The sequence below is a fragment of the Lynx rufus genome, unplaced genomic scaffold, assembly GCF_022079265.1.
Source record: "Lynx rufus isolate CCGP_SWC_20201006 ecotype Redwood Valley unplaced genomic scaffold, mLynRuf1.p SCAF_24, whole genome shotgun sequence".
In the NCBI taxonomy this organism is placed as follows: Eukaryota; Metazoa; Chordata; class Mammalia; order Carnivora; family Felidae; genus Lynx; species Lynx rufus.
In genome coordinates, this window is record NW_025814839.1 from 13,914,882 (window position 1) to 13,932,094 (window position 17,213).

Here is a 17,213-nt window from a genome sequence, read left to right on the forward strand (position 1 = left end):
AAGGTTGGATAGGGTCTAAAAGGCAAGGGGAGGGAGAGGGAGACAAAAGCCAGGCAGAGGGAGCAGCTGCTACAGCGGTCTGGGTGGAGGGAGAGGGGAATGAAGGATCAGGGAGGTGAGAGCAGAGCCCAGCAGAGATGGGGTCACAGAGATGGGGGAAGGAACAGACTAAGTGGTATAGAGTTGAGTTTTGTAGAGATCTTTCCTAGAATGGGTCAAGAGCCAGTTAGAAGGGGCCCAAGTGGAGAGCACAGTGGACGAGTTAGAGGCAATTATCGAAGCCAAGGTGTGAGCTGATGACTCCTCAGACCAGGGCACTGGTGAGAAAGTGGGAAGGGGGTACCTGGGTGGCTCAGTCAGTTAAATGTCATATTCTCGATTTCAGCTCAGGTCATAATCTCACAGTTCAAGGGATTGAGCCCTGAATCTGGCTCCACACTGACAGCACGGACCCTGCTTGGGATTCTCTCTCTCTCCCTCTCTCTCTCTGCCTTCCCCTGCTTGTTGCTCTCTCTCTTTCTAAATAAATTAATAAACTTAAAAAAAGGGAGGGGACGCCTGGGTGATTCAGTCGGTTAAGCGTCCAACTTTGGCTCAGGTCATGATCTCATGGCTTGTGGGTTCGAGCCCCGCTCTGGGCTCTGTGCTGACAGCTCAGAGCCTGGAGCCTGCTTCAGATTCTGTGTCTCCTTCTCTCTCTGCCCCTCCCCCGCTCATGCTCTGTCTCTGTCTCTCAAAAATAAATTTTAAAAAATGTTAAGAAGAAAAAAAAAAGAAGGTAGGGAGGAACAGCTTAATGGGTTCCAAACAATTTGGGAGGAATAAATGGCAGAACCAGACAACATACTGGGGTGCATGAGAGGGAGGGAGGCCAGGATTTCTGCCTTTCTGGTATTGTTGACGAAATAATCTTTCCGTAGATCAGAAGAGACTTTCAAAAATCAAGAAGTCTTCTTGGTGACATGGAGATAATACACTATTGTCTGAAGGCAGCAGAGAAAGCACCCCAAGACAGACTTACTCCATGCTTCCTGGAAACAGATGATGTTCACTCCACACATTGCAGCCACCTCTGCGATGGCTTCTATGCGTCTGTGAAGGGCAGTGACCTGGCAATTCAAAAAGCAAGGATTAGAACCCATTTCCTTTTATTGGTTGAGATCTTTTTTTCCCCCAAGTTTATTCATTTATTTTGAGAGAGACAGTGTGCCACACAAGTAGGGGAGGGGCAGAGACAGCGAGAGAGAGAGAGAGAGAGAGAGAGAGAGAGAGAGAGAGAATCCCAAGTAGGGTCCACGCTGTCAGCATGGAACCTGATGTGGGGCTGCAACTCACAAACATGAGATCATGAACCGAGCCAAAGTTGGACACTTAACCCACTGAGCCAGGTGCCCCTGGTTGAGACCATTTTTAGAACTCATCCTCATACACGTGGAACAACCCCCAACCTAGGCAGCTGCAAGAGGACAAGTATGGTGGGGAGGTTCTGATATATCCTAGTCTCATCAAGTCCAAAATCTGCAGGAAAAGGTGGAGGTACAGAGGCTCTAGGGTTCCACACACTTAATGCTGCCTTTCAGAGCCTCAGTTTCTTTACCTGGAGAATGGGGAGAATACCCACTGCCCTAAGGAGTTGCTCAAAGGAGTGCATAAGCTTGTTTGCTACTTACTGCAAGAGGGGCCCACACCCAGTGCACACCTTGGCCCTCCCCTGGGCTAACTGCTCCTTCTGCCTTAGGACACAATCCACTTCCTACCACCCTGCACTTGAGCCTTCCGGCATGCCTTGTCCTGCCATTTTCGTTTTCCTGTGTGCATCTTGTCATCAAATGAATGGATCCCATTTCCCAGCTGTGTCCTCCATCAAGAATGCACTTCCCCACTCCACCCAATTTTCCTGGGATGTGTTATTCATGTCATGTGTCACCCACAGAGAAGTGACTCTCCCAGCAGAGGGCTGAGCATCAAGAGGTGCCTCAGCACTCCCTGGTAGGTCCCTTTGGTGGTGCTGTTCCTGCTATGCTGTTGTGTTCCTCCACTGTCTGTCACTCCCCTCACCCCATGGGCTCCTCAGGGGCAGGAGGAAAGTGTCTTCATCTTCTTGGTGTCCTCAGCACAATGCCTGGCCCCCAGGAGATATCTGGAAGTGTTTGTTCAAGAAAGACCAGAAGAACCAGGTTGAAAACCAGAGAGCACCTACTCTTTATGATGGTCTCTCCTGTGAGACTGCACACCAAGGCTCCGTGGATATTTGCTAGGTGCTGACAGTGTGCAAAGTGTGCTCCAAGGAGCTGTGGGGGAGAACAGTGACCCTGGCCCTGCCAATCTGGGATGGCTGAGGAAACACATTCACAGTCAGCTAACCCAGAGACAAAAAGTGAACAGGGAACCAGAAATCTTTAAATTCAATAAAAACAGAAGGACCAGAGTGAAAGATGATGCAGAACCTGACCTGGAATCCAAATGGCCTTTTCTTGAGAATCCCTAGGAGTTCTGAGGCATGCTGTATCCCCAGGAAACCTCTGCAGAGAAACTCTTAAAAGTTTCAACAGCTAGAGAAATGCTGTGAAGAAGTATATACAACAAATCGCCTGCGTCTGTGATAACACGTTTCTTTAGGGACATACAAGATGCCGTCACATTTATATTAACTGTAAGGTCATAAGGAATTGCGTATCATATTCCCATCACCCTGAGGCACCATCAGCTGACAGACATCTGGGTTCAGTGAGTCCCTGCTTTCAGGATCAAGGCAGAGGAACATGCAGATGGACAGACAGGTCCTGACTGGTGTGTGCCAGCACGTACCCTTCTGGCAAGAGACCGAGAGGCAGAATTCCAGAGAAAGAGCGTGAGGCAGACAAAAGGACACCCTCTCAATTGATAAATGGAACTTCAGATCAATCACAGGAGAGGACGTGGAGGGGCAGGCAGAGAGAGGGTAGGAGCCAGAAGAGAAAGAGGAGCCAGAGATGGGGGCTGCAGGGAAGGGGGGCTGCAGGGCAGAAGCGTCTAGGTGACACTCGAGGTGCCTACAGACCTGCAGTGAGCAGTGGACCTGCAGTGACCCAGGGACTGTGGACGTGTTCAAAACACAGAGCAAGCCACAGCTCCGTTTATGTATTTATGGTCAAAAGAGGTTGCACCTGTTTTGCCACAGGGGCATCGGCAGGCAGGGGAGTTCTGTTCTGAACAAGTCCCACACGCATGGTCCGAGGTGGCCTCAGTTGCTCCTTTGCTGCCTCAAAGGCATATCCTTGCAGCTCAAAGTCCCCTTCAGAGGCGGCTTCAAAAGCCCTGCCGGGCAGATCGAGCTTCCTAAATGGACAGGAAAGTAGAAGGGAGACAATTTGCATGAGGTCTGCTGAATTTAAATTCACCTCCAACCCCCCAGTAGTCATCTATCTGGTAGAGAGGAGGCAGGGATGTTTGGCAGGAAGGCACAGAGAGAAGCCCAGGGCAAGGGCCCACTTGTGGGAAGCTGGAATGGGGGCCAGGAGGAGGGAGGGCCCCGCCTGGTGGAGAATGGATACTACGCTGAGTATGGATTTCACCAGGGAGGTGCCGTAGTCTTCTGGCCTGGGAAAGCAGGGGAACAGGGAGGGGGACTGCAGAATGACTGGTCAAGAGGTTGATGTTTTAGAGCTGCTGACCTCAGGGTGGGGATTGGTTTCAGCAGTCAGCACAGAAGAGGAGAGGTAATGGATTTCCAAAATGTGTGTAGACTAGAATCAGAGGGCTGTGCTGAGCCTGGTGCAGGCTGTGATAAGACAAAGTGGCTGTTGAGAACAGGACTTAGGAGACTGATAGCATGAGGGAGGGTCCTGTGACCATTCACCACTAAGGGCTACAAGTCTCTAGTGAGCCCCACTGCCCTGTCCTGTTGCTGCTCCCACTGGGGGCAATTCCATGCCCAGTGCTGAGTGGGCTTGGTGAAGCCCAGGTGTCCAGACCAACGGCCCAGGCACTCACCCTGGTTTGTGGTTTATTAACAAAGGCAAGTGGATTATTTATAAAATCTCCCAGCTTAAGTGACCACTGGCCAAACGGCAAACACCTCCTGATGCTGGTTGGGTGCTGTGCACTGAGGTGAAACCCACAAGAGCAGGGGACATGGCCTCTGGCCAGGAAGGCCTTACCATCTAGGGGCGAGATGGTTATGAAATACTCAGAGAACACATCAAAAAATAACCTGACAGCCATTATCTAATAATAATATTTCTCTCCTACTTTAAATCACTTTTTTAAAGATGTTTCTTTCAAAATCACAGCCCTGTCAGCCCAAGCCCCCTGCCGCCGCCCCCTGCCAGGCGGTTTCCATGTGACGGCCCTGACAGCTCCAAGTTGGGTTCCGCCCCTGACAATCAGCCTGCTTTTCAACTAGTCAGAGTTCCGTTTGCTAGCAGGTTAGAAATAGCAGCAGTGCCCACACCGTGCCTCCCCTTACTGTGACTGCCTCAGACACAGTCCCCTTGCCCTCAGGGAGAGGACTCCTGTAGACCTCAGCCCCAGGACAAGTCATCATGGGGGACAGGAGAAGAAGAAGGGCTCTGTGTGTCTGTTTCCTCTTAGGCCCATGGGTGGGGGGAGCAGGACCATCCTTTGGGAGACATCTTGTCAGGCCCATCCTCAGTCTGGGTCTCATCCCAGGAAGATAACAGATGGAAGAGATCTTGTCTCACCTTTCCAAGTCCACCTGTAGCTGTCACCTGGATGACAGATATCCCTCAGCCTCTGTCCTTCCTCATCCACTGCCCACAGCTGTTGGCTCTCCCCATCTGTTCACCACCATGAGCCCTGTTATTCTGTGATATGCAGCCTTCCTGCCTTCTCACTATGTTGAATGCTGCCACACACACCCCTTCCAGCAACCTGTGGACAATCATTCTCTTAGGCTTGGGGTGGTGCAGACCACACCACTCTATCCTCACACGGAGTTACCTTCAGGGCTCTGCCTCCTCTCAGTACTCCCCGGTTGTCTTGTCACCTCAACCCTCCTGTTATCCAGGTGGTCCATCACCACATCCTGCTTCACTTAGTCTTGGAGAACCCAACAGACCCTCGAGCCCCATTCCATAAACAAGTACTGTGCCCACCAAAGGCTTGGCACAGGGAGGTGGTGGGACATAGACCAGCTATGGCTCATGTGGGGGCAGAGACCAGATGAACCACAACCTCACAGAGGCTCCGTGCTGCCCCAAACCCTCCCTTGATCCCTAGAGTCGACCTTCTGCCCTTCTACCCCTTATCCTGCTACTAAGGCCCCTCATGGGCTCACCTCTAATGTCAAGGAGGAAAGCCCATCACTTCCTGCTCAGCCCCAACATACCCTCCTGGGCCCCTCCCCCAGCTCCTACCTCTCCAACCCAGGGTCAGGGCAGACATGGCCTGAGGGAGCCCAGCTCCTGCCTCCTCTGCAACCTCTGGCTTTTGGAACTTCATCTTTCCCCACTAATAGCTCTTTTACCATCAGTGTTTTAAATAATTAAACTAGAGCTTTGCTACAAAAGAAACACATGCTTGTGGGAGGGAAAAAAATCAAACAGTGGGAAAGGAAGGTATCAAGTGAAAAATGAGTTCCCCTCTCCATCCCACCATTAAGCTTCTGTCCCAAACCTCAGAGGCAACCCCTCTTAACAATGTTTTAGGTATCTTTCCAATATTTTCTTAAATGTGTGTCCTAAATGACACCCACATTGGTGTCCTTCTGTGTATTCTCTTCTTCCACTTACTTGCCTTTTTTACTTAGCAATATTCATAGCTTGGACACCTCACCCTGGCTCCTACAGACCTACCACATCCACCATTAAAGCTATTTGAGACTCTCCCATTAAAAAATAAATAACAGAGAGAAAAAAAAAATAAAAAGTAGGGAAGCACACTCTCCATAGGTCCTTCTGGTTACCTCACTTGCTCTCCTCACCTCCCCTTCATAGGGACCTTCCCTGAAGCCCTCACCTCCCACACCTTCCTCAGCCCCCTGTTCCCTGGGGCCCACTCCCCCACTCCAAACTGCCACCAGCCTTCTGGTTGTCTTTAGCAACAGGAAACAAACACCTGTCTTCATCCTTCTAGACTTCCCTGTACTATCTGACATTTTGTCCCTATCCTGCTCAATGTCCTTGATACCTGCCTCAGGGCCCCCCATCCTGCTTCCTCACCTCTGGAGTATCATGCAAAGTCGCCATTTCTTCTAATTCCTTTAACAGCAGGTTCTCCAGAAACCCACCCAGGGCCCCTCCCACTCTGCACCCACTCTTGGGCCTAGAATGAGGGCAGTCCCGAGCCCCCTGTGAGGGCCACCTCTACACAGTCCCTGTAGTGGGTTAAACTGTGACTCCCCGCGCCAAAAAAAAAAAAAAAAAAAAATATGTCTACATCCTAATACCCAGAACCTGTGAATAAGACCTTATTTGGAAAAAGGATATTTGCAGATATAACTAAAGATCTCGAGATCATACTGGATTATCCAGGTGAGCCCTAAATCTAGTGACAGGTATTCTTATAAGAGATGCCCAGAGGAGAGACACAGGGAGAAGAGGAGGTAGTCATGTGAAGGCAGAGGCAGAGATTGGGGTCATTCTGCCACAAGCCAAGGGATGTCAGAAGCCACTGGATAAGGCAAGGAAGGATTCTCTCCCACAGCGTTTGGAGAAGTGTGGCACTGCAGACACCTTGATTTTGTACTTCTGGTCTTTAGGACTGTGAGAATAAATTTCTTTTGGTTTATGCCACCAGTGTGTGGTAATTTGTTACAGCAGCTCTAGAAAACTAAACAGCACCCCCAATTCAACTCAGCAGCCTTCCCCAAAGCTGCTCCTCATCAGATGAATGAATCAGCCATCTGGGGGTCCAAGCCAGAAACTGGCATGATCCTTGCCTCCAAATTCTTTGAAGACTCCCACCACCATTAGGACAGGTTCTGCTGCCTTAGCAGGGTGTACAGAGCCCGTGGGTCCACCATGGTCACTTTTGCCTTCTCCTCACAACATTCTACACCTGCAATCCCTAAATGAGCATGTTCCCTGGTGTCTGGGCCTTGACAAAGGGTACCTGAGCCCTTCCTGTCTCCAAACCAATTTCTCCATCTCCTTCAGGATACAGTGCAAGCATGATGCCCCTGAGAAGGCTTCCTAACCCTCCTCCAACGCTGCACACGTACACTCTCTCCAGCTCAGCTTGCATCTTTCTCTCACAATGTAGGGCAACCATCAAAAGACAGAAAGCCCCTCTAGGACAGGAACCATGGCTTACTTATCCTTGTACTCCTAGTGCCCAAGACAAAAAACCACACACAATAAATGTTTGTTACATGAATAAATGCTTCTTGGTTCTGGCTGTCTTGAAATTGAGAGTCCATGTTCTTTGGGGATTTCATCTGGCTAGCCCAGGCAAAAGCCCATTCACTTAGCAAACATTCACTAAGCATCGTCTCTGTGTTTGACACAGCAAGTAACTGGGAGAGAAGGTAAGGTGTGGAAAACAGTTGGAAGTCCAGAGGAGGGGCTGAAGACTCAGGCTCCACCCAGGCCTTCACAGAGGTGACCAGAAACAAGTCAGGTTATGAGGAGTGAGCAGGGGTTTAAGTGGAAGAAGAGTTTTTAAATGACTAATAATTTTCTATCTTTAGTTCGCAATCCTGTGCATAGCCAAATCCCACCCACCTGCAAGGACTGAGCAAGTACAAAGGTTTATACCCTAGGGGCAAAGCCTGGAAGGGCTCAGTGCTGAGTGGAATAGAACACTTCGTGAACAGTTACTGCAAGCCAAGTCCCAGGATGAGGCCTAGTTGTTGTTGGTCAATAGACGTCAGCTACCATTATAATCCCTCCCAATAGAAAATGCCTCTTTCAAGGTAGTCCTTATCCCAATCTCTAGAATGTGCTCCAGCCAGTCACCTATAAGAGACGCTTATTTCTCTTTTCCTAAGATTCTTGTGCTTTACCTCTCCCTGACACCACAAGCTCTCTCCATTTCTTTTCCTAGAAGAACATGCCCACCTCATCCTTAAAACAAACCTATTCCCATCCTGAGACCCTTGATTAAGATACCTCTGGGAGCCTTAACTCTAAGAGGCTTCACACTTTGACAGGTGTGACAGGAAAGTAGTAGTCCAGCACGATTTCAGATTTCAGGAGGGACCTTGAAGTTCACCCAGTCCTAGGTATCCCTCTTTGGGTAGGAAGAGTCCTTTTTGACTGAGTTCTCTACCACTCCTACCCCCAAAGGCAGTTGTTCTACCTTTACCATCCACTAGCACTCTTAGATGTGAGATCTGCCCTCCCCCATCCCCTTCCCCCCCCCCCCCCCCCAACTCCATTGGAGCCAGTGGCTGGGAACCACTGATCCAATCAACATCCTTGAGTTTCAGGTGAGTCTATCAGGTTCCTGCCTCAAGGTCACTGCCACAAGGTCAGGAAGCACATGGTCTGGCTGGGTGGGGGCAGAGAGCCCACCAATGGGCTAGAAAGTGGAAGGACATTAACTCAGGAGCTGTATGGGATCAAAGTTTAGATTTCATTCTAAGAGCCATGGGAAACCCTTACAGAGTTTTAAGCAAAGGAGCCAACAAGATATGATGCACATTTTCTGGTTGTTTTGAGTAAAGTGGACCAAAGAGAAACAACAGTGAAAGGGAAAGCATCTTCCAGCTTTGTATACACAGTGTCCAGCAGTGCACTAACCTCAGAAGGTCCTAGTGATGCACACAACTGGCTGGGAATGGGAAAACATTTGCGCTGAGTGTGGTAACTAACTCCTGTGGCTTGCCAGTGGGAACAGTTCCTTCTCCAATTAGATTCAGCTGGCCTCTACCTCCAAGGATCTGCCAAAGGCCCAGTCACTGCAGGAAGGGCTGGGACTGGACAATCAGCTGACCTACTGGGGGCTCTGGCTGGAGGCACTGACCCAGACAGACACCCAGGGTACAACCCTAGCTCTTGGGAGGAAGCTGGTCACTGGAAGTAGGGAAGGAGAGCCAGGTAACCACAGAGAAAGCCACAGAGAGTAAAAATCTGACCTTTCCCTCCCAGGTTCTTTCCCCTTCTGGGTGCTGGGCAACAAGGAGAGAAATGGCTTGTAAAGGTCACTTGGGGGTTGTGCAACCCCTGAGAGGCCCAGAGATGTCACATCTAGACTTCCTAAGGTCTCTGCTCACCAACTCAGATCTTCATTGCCCCCTCAAGAGTCCTTCAGATCCTGAAGCACTCTCCCTGGTTCCCCAGACCCACACTCGCTGGCCCCAAGATCTCCCCACCCCAGCCTCTAGGCCCCAGACCTGGTTTCCTTGCCATAGAGAATGCGTTTCACCTCCCTCAAGTCTGCGGGTGGCAGGTGCTTCTCCAAGCACTGCTCCAGCGACTCCCATTCAGGCCCCTCCATGGCCGGAGTCTGCAAGCGCCTAAGTCCAGACTAAAACCGCCTACCCTTTGCCCCCAGAAAGAAGAGGAGGGGCCTACAACCAGGTTCGCGCAAGCGCTCTCCCCTCTACACCCTCACCTTGGGCCCCTGCAGGGCTCACATGAGGACACGCCTCCTCCTCGCGCCTCCACGGCGCGCAGCCAATCAGCGTTCCAGGGCGTCGCGGGTGGGACTGCCCCTTGCCCCTCGCACCTCCTCCTGCACGCGCCAGGACACGCCCATTCCACGGGCCGACCTCCCCAAGCCCTCGCGCCTCGTCAGCGTGCAGCTAGCTGTCGCTGCTTCCTCCCCTGCGGACTTCGGAGGGTCCCCAGGACCGTTGTGTTGCCCTCTCACACTCGCTGTCCGGTTCCTACCCAGAGGTGTGGGGCGGGACCGAGAACCCGAGAGGCGATGAGGGAGGCCCGGCGCGGCCTCTCGGAGGCAAAGCGCGGTCTGAGGGAAATGCCTGGCAAGTCCTGTCGGACCCTCGCGGGACCGGTTCCCACCGCAGCCGGTGGGCAGGGCTTCTCCCCGCCCGGAACTCGTTCTCCGGTCCGCTGAATGCAGACAGCAAGCCGGGCCGGCCCACCGCACGGGACTGCGGAGGAAGGTACGGGACGAGTTTCAGTGTCCCAAAGGCAGTGGCTGCACTCCCGTCTTCCAGTGTCTCGTATTTGTGAGGACTTCTAGCCCCCACGAGGGGCCAGGCTGGGAGCCACGGCCGCGCGCGCCCACCCGAGCTTCGGGGTCAGAGCCCCGGCAGCGCTCATAGCTTGAGCGAAGGGTCGAGTGATCTGTGCGCTTTCCTGGCGTGAATACTGCAAAATGCTGGGTCCCTGGGCGGCGGCTCATCCGCGGGACCCTTGGGCCCCCTCTGAGCTCTGCCGTGTGCACTGGTTGCGCCCGCAGGGGCACTTTTCCTGGGAGGGGGCACTTTTGCCTGAGAGGATAGGGGTGAGGCCCGTCTCACAGTTCCCGATCCGGAGAGTGCTACCCCTCAGGAGCCAAAGAAGGGCCACTTTTCAGCCCAAGTGAGAATTAGGACAGAGCAGCTCAACTCTGGTGGTGAAGCAAGTCGGCCCAATCGTGGTTAAGCAACTTGCAAACCTTGTGAACCTTGCAAACCTGAAAGTTATTCAGACATTCTGGCCTGCTGTTGCTTTATCTGTAAAATAGGAAAACACCTACCTTGCAGGGTTGTTTAAAAGTAAGATAAGATAAGCACAAAAGGAGCTAAAAGTAGGGGCTGTAGACCAAATGCTTTAGATATTTTATATAAGTCGCTAACACACAAGTTGTGGCCATTGTTTTGATAAATGTTAACTGACACTTCCTAGTATCTGATGGAGCTCCCTTTTCAAGAATGCAAACTTTGGTTGAAGGTTTTTTTTTTTTGTATATAAGGCTCTGAGATAAGGACAATGCACAGAGAACAAGACTAGTACTTTTTCTTCATGGTTTAAGGTAGGGACAATTTTGTGAATACTGAGATAACAGATTTAAATAATTTGATGTGAAAAAGATAGAAAGTATGCTGTGGAGTTAAGAGGAAGGGGTGATTTCTGGCCTAGAAAGGGACATTGTTTAAGGCCGAATGGAAGAGACCTCATTACCGACTCAAAATGCCTCAGAAGAAACCTCACACACACACACACCACTTCTCAGGCCTGTTCTTATCTTTGGTATGGTATTTCTTATTTTAGTTAATGGCCTCACTGCCCACTCATTTTGCCAAGCCTTTGGGAGTCATCCCCAACTCCTCCATGTTCTTTCTTTCTCCCGCACAACCAAGCATCAAATTCTGCTAAATTTATCTCCTAAATTTTGTTAAAATCCTTCCCCCTCCCACCCCATGCCTATAATCATGTCAGCTTTTGCTTGACTTGTTGCTAGTCTTCTAACTTATCCTTCTACCTCTGATGTCTATCCCTAGTTGTCTTTCTAAAACTAATATCTTATCATCCTTTTTACCTTCACATTCAGTGTCTCCCTACCTGGAATGACATTTTATCAGAAGATAGAGTTTGTGAATTCCTGCTCACCCTGTAAGATGCAGCTCAAATATCGCCTCGTCTGTAGTGTCTTCTCCAATTGCTCTAGGAAAGGTATAGGCTTTGCTAACCTTTTATGGATATCTCTATTAGAGCATTTATCAAAAACTATTGTGTGATTATTTCTGAGCTCTAAGCAGGAACTGGGTCTGATCTACTTTTGTGTCTACAGGGCTCTGGCACTCAATAAATGACTGGTGAAGGAATTAATTCTGATGGGATCAAGGACAGATTCATTAAGGTGGTGACATTTGAGCTGGACCTTGAAGCAGAAGTAGAAACTATTATTATTAGTTAAATTGCTTAATCCATCTTTCCCTATTGTTCAGTGACAGGTCATTCACACTAGGTCATTATAAACCAGGATTTCACAAATACAAAATGCTAACTTGAGAAGGATAAAAAAATATCATATTTAAATTTTTATATTTGCCTAATTTATTTTTCACTTTAAATTGTAAGATACTGGGGCGCCTGGGTGGCGCAGTCGGTTAAGCGTCCGACTTCAGCCAGGTCACGATCTCGCGGTCTGTGAGTTCGAGCCCCGCGTCAGGCTCTGGGCTGATGGCTCGGAGCCTGGAGCCTGTTTCCGATTCTGTGTCTCCCTCTCTCTCTGCCCCTCCCCCGTTCATGCTCTGTCTCTCTCTGTCCCCAAAATAAATAAAAAACGTTGAAAAAAAAATTTAAAAAAAAAAAAAAAAAAAAAAAAAAAAAAAAAAAAATTGTAAGATACTTCACTAGATCCTTCTGTGGTAATCATTAAAAAAGACTTTAAGCTCTGCCCTAGTTTCTTTCTGAAATACCTAGCCAAGTCCCAAAGGTTTTAACTACATGCAAGTGTACTAGAGTGAGGGACTCCTCCCTGTTTTGAAGACCATCTCTTTTTGTGGCAACATGGTGTGGTTTATGGATATATAAGCATTTAAGTTTATACAAACTTGAACAGGAAGAATGGAATATGCCACAACCTCAATATGGTGGTTATCTCTGGAGAAGGAGGTAGGGGAATGGGATAGAGGAATGGGCATTATCTGCTGATATATAATATTTAATTTTAAATTAAATATGTTTTAAAAAATATTTGAAGCATTAAAGTGCCATTTCCTGTCCAAAAAAAAAAAAAAAAAAGATTGGTGGCATATGATATTAACATTTTAAAAATCTGGGTATTCGTTATTATGCTTCTCCTTATATTTGAAATATTTTATTAAAAATTATTTTATAGAAAAGAGAGCCTTAGACCAGAGTCAGGAAATCTACAGGTTAGTTTGGGTTCAACCTTTACCTCAGTTTCCCTGTTATAAGAAAGGTAGGGGAGGGGAAGAGGCTGGGAAGACAGTTTACAGAGATGAACTAAGCCTTTCCTAATTCTAATAAAATATGATCCTAATATTTACATGCTTATTTGTGACAGAAAAAGTTCATTATAGAGGCTGGTTTTATGGAAAGAGCACATTTGTTAAAAATGTATTAGTGTCTGTTTTTAGGTGTTAATTTTAAATTTACAATGTGCGTTAATTTTAATTTTTTTTTTTTTAATTTTAGAGAGAGGATGAGCAGGGAAGAGACAAAGGGAGAGAGAGAAAGAGACAAAGAGGAAGAAAGAGAGAGAGAGAGAGAATCTTAAGTCTCCCCACTCCCATGCCAGGCTCGATCTCCCAACCATGAGACCATGACCTGAGCCAAAATCAAGAGTTGGATGCTCAACCACTCAACTGACTGAACCATCCAGGCACCCCCAATTAATTTTAATTCTTAAGGAAAGTGTTGAAGGTAGTGTGGCCTCTGCTCATCAACATTTGAAGGACTAAAATTTTATGATAATCATTGGTGAGCAATCCTTGCAAAGGCCATGACATGGAGATCCCACCTGTCCTCTTTTCTCCTGTGAGCCAGAGGCCTGATGATGCCATCATTTAGCACTTTACAGCACACACAAGCTTTTGCCTCTTTTTGTCCCATTTCCTCCTCCCAGTAATACTGTGAACTATGGGGCAAGTGTTCTTGGTATTTGTCAGATTTCCAAATTAAACGTGACACTTAGTAGAAATGAAAATACAGGAGATAATATTTCACTTGTAGTCATGGGGGAAAAATATCTGAGGTGACCCGATTTCTTTTTTTTTTTTTTTTTTTTAAATTTTTTTTTTTCTACGTTTATTTATTTTTGGGACAGAGAGAGACAGAGCATGAACGGGGGAGGGGCAGAGAGAGAGGGAGACACAGAATCGGAAACAGGCTCCAGGCTCCGAGCCATCAGCCCAGAGCCCGACGCGGGGCTCGAACTCCCGGACCGCGAGATCGTGACCTGGCTGAAGTCGGACGCTTAACCGACTGCGCCACCCAGGCGCCCCTCTTTTTTTTTTTTAATATTTTATTTATTTTTATTTTAGAGAGAGCAAGAGAGAGGGGGTAGAGGGAGAGAGAAAGAGAATCCCAGGCAGGCTCTATGCTCAGCACAGAGCCCAACACAGGGCTCAATCCCACGACTCTGGGACTGTGACCTGAGCCTAAATTAAGAGTTGGACACTCAACTGACTGAGCCACCAAGGCTCCTCGAGGTGACTTGATTTCTAAGTTACTTTCTAAAGGCCCAGTTTCTGTGTTACATTGTCTCTGCATGGTGTTCCTTCAGCTCTTAAGTCACAGTTCTTTGTTTGCTAGGGTTCATTTTATCATTATTATTATTATTATCCTTGTGTAGACTTAAGTGTCTCACATGAAAGAGTTTTGGAATAGTATATCCAAGCTAACTGAAAATGGATTTTGTAGCAGAGCAGAGCCAGCTCAGCCAAAATGGTGATTTAGTAAGTTTCTTTGTCTGCCTTTAGTGGCCTGAACGTTTTCTCTTTTGTTTTGCTTTATCCTTTGTTTTACTTGCTTCTCCTCTCTTGACTAGCCATGTTCTTCCCTGCAAGGCCTTCTTCACTCATATTAAATTTGCATAATCCACTTTAATGTTAGTTGACCAACACTAAAATGCTCTGATCAACTCCATTTTAGTAAGGGACTCTTCAAACTCCGTAGAAGGAAACTCTGATGGTGGAAGTATCAGGAGAGGCCTTGAAAGAAATATTTAGATCAGGAAACCACATCCTTCAGATAACGTCATTCAATGGCCTCAATTTTTTTCTGGAATCCGGCCTATCTGATGCATCTTTTCCATTCCTATTGCTACTTATACATTCCTTGTACAGGCTTTTATCATTTCCTAAATTACTTCACCCAACTCATAATCAGTCTTTCTGCCTCTCAACTTCAATTTCCCCCTTGGCCTTGATTCCCAGTGATCTGTTTTTCAAGAGCACTCCATTAGTTTAGTCTGAAGTCCAAGAGAGCATGGAATAAAGCCCGTGATTTGACCTCATTTCATGCTGTCACTCTTCCCTACCCTACACTTTGGATTCCAGCATTGTCAAACTGCTTCTAGTTGTATATTCCGTATCATTTCATGCCTCTGTCTTTGTTCAGCTCCTTCTTCACTTGTATAGTTCTTACCCAAACCTTAAGATTCAAGTATCTCTTCAATAAAGCCTTTGCTGGCTCCTTCAGGCTTACCTAAGTTCCCATTTCTGTGTTGCCATAATATTCAATCTGTTAACTTTCTTGAGGATAGAGGTATGACATTTCTTTGAATCTACAGAGCTTCACATGTAATTGGATCTCAATAAATGATTGTTGAACCAAATCGAACACCATATCAGTATTTATAAATGTTTATATTCACTTGATGAGTCCTTTTTACATATATAAACTCAGTACCTACTTATTTAGTCTGCTTTTTGAAAAGACCACAATTGGCTGTAGCAGATTCATAATCCTCTTCTTTCAGTAAGACTCTCAGCCTTTGCCCCCTGATCATCTAGGATACAAGTAGTCCAAATCCTGAGTGGCAACAACAGTAGATATTGGGGGAGGGAGTCCATCCTTGGGGGCTACTTCATATAGCAATGTTCTGTTTATGGGAACTTGCTGGTTCAGTATGTCATAGTTCATCACTCTCTAATTAGCCTCCTGGTTCATATTTCTTTGTATTGAGAGTTTGGTGGGATCCTTGTCCATAAAATTCTTGAATTATACATAATATGTTTCAGATCCCATTTTCAGAAAGTCCTAACTATAGGTAACAGACAGCTGCCTACTTGTATTTTGAGAAACAGTACAGTGTAACAGAAAGAACATTGAACTGGGTATATAAATAGGTTCTAATCCTGGTTTTGCTATAATTGCAGCTTTAGGTGAATTACTTGATAGCACTTCCTAATCTGTTAATTTTAAGGTAGTGGACTAATTCTCAGAAATTCTATGATTTCATTATTGCTAGAGCTTGGCATCTGTTAAGTATTGTAATAACTGCTTTGATTGAGGCTCCCCTCCCCTCTTTTTATGTGAATGGTGAGGGCAAGTAGAGCACATGTTGTCTAACACCTGGAGGAGAACTCCTTGGATATTAGCACCTTACGGCCAGGACTGGGCCACATTTATATTGGAGTGCCATGGGTACAGTGGGGGCTGCACTGGACTTGGACAACCCTTGGACAACCCAAGGACTTGGGGTTCAACCCTGGTTCTATACTTTTTTTGGCTATGTAACCATAGACAAATCATGCCCTTTCTGGGCTTTAGTTTCTTTACTTATAAATGAGAATAACAAGGGGTGCCTGGGTGGCTCAGTTGGCTAAGTGTCCAACTCTTGATTTTGGCTCAGGTCATGATCTCATGGTTTGTGAGATTGACCGCATCGAGCTCTGTGTGCTGACAGCGTGGAGCCTGCTTGGGATTCTTTCTCCCGTTCTGTCCATCCCCTGCTCATGCTGCTCTCTCTCTCTCAAAATAAGTAAACTTAAAAAAAATGAGGATAACATCCATTCCACTTCCTTTGATTTGAAACAAATAAGCTAAGTTGAAAAATCTTTAAAAATCTATACAGGAGAACCTGGGTAGCTCAACTGGTTAAGCATCCAACTCACAATCTCAGCTCAGGTTTTGATCTTAGGGTTGTGAAGTCAAGCCCTGCGTTGGCCTCCACACTGGGCATGAAGCCTACTTTAAAAAAAAAGAAAAAGGAAGAAAATCTACACAGTGTTATCTCTGTAAGATAATTTTTAAGATAATTATTTTTAATAAAGGAGAAGGGGTTGAATATAATATTCCCATGGGAAATCATAAATATACTATCCTTAATGTACTTGTCCTTGAGGTGTTTTTCCAGTGGTGATAATGCCTTTGCACTGAATCATTTATACTCTTTCCACCAGTTCTTCTGGTGATGAATAGTAAACATTTTAATGATGAGTAATTTTTGAGGAAGGCTGCGCTTTGAGGTCATGAAATAAAGCAACGCTGACTAGCCTAAGCTGAAATCCAGTACATGAACCATCACTAGTTTGTTAATCATTTAGGCTAGCAAACTAAGCACAGACTTGTGTATCATTAGGAATGCAAAATCCCAAGTTGACTTTTTGGGACCCAAATTTCATGAAGTATCCATGTGATAAATAAACCTTTTCTACCTCCTTCCCCCCCACCCCGAAACAATTGCATAAACATGCAGTAGGCTTAGCAGCAAAACATGTGGCATTTAGAGATACTCAGTTGTCTATAAGCTCAATGTGATCCAACAATATGGCTGCCACAAAAGCTGTTAAAGCCTTAGGCTGCATATTGAGAGGTGTAGTATCTAGAGCACACCTGAAATTTATCTAGCTCTGGGCTAGATGCAAAGCATGTAAATCATCTTGAATACGTCCGGAAAAGAAA

At 46.9% G+C, this 17,213-nt stretch overlaps 1 protein-coding gene across 3 annotated transcripts in view; it reads right to left on the reverse strand.

The window, feature by feature from the left end:
• The window catches only part of UPB1 (beta-ureidopropionase 1), a 69,879-nt gene that overhangs the window by 19,385 nt on the left and 33,281 nt on the right, over window positions 1-17,213 (reverse strand). For 2 of the 3 annotated variants that reach the window (XM_047088433.1, XM_047088432.1), the window contains exons 2-3: window positions 3,147-3,318; window positions 1,022-1,109 (exon numbers count right to left, since the gene is read on the reverse strand). In XM_047088433.1, the coding sequence (XP_046944389.1) occupies window positions 1,022-1,109; window positions 3,147-3,209 (151 nt within the window). In that variant the 5' untranslated portion in view covers window positions 3,210-3,318. Of the gene's footprint in view, window positions 1-1,021; window positions 1,111-3,146; window positions 3,319-17,213 lie in introns of those variants that run through there. The other variant, XM_047088434.1, reaches the window with a different exon arrangement.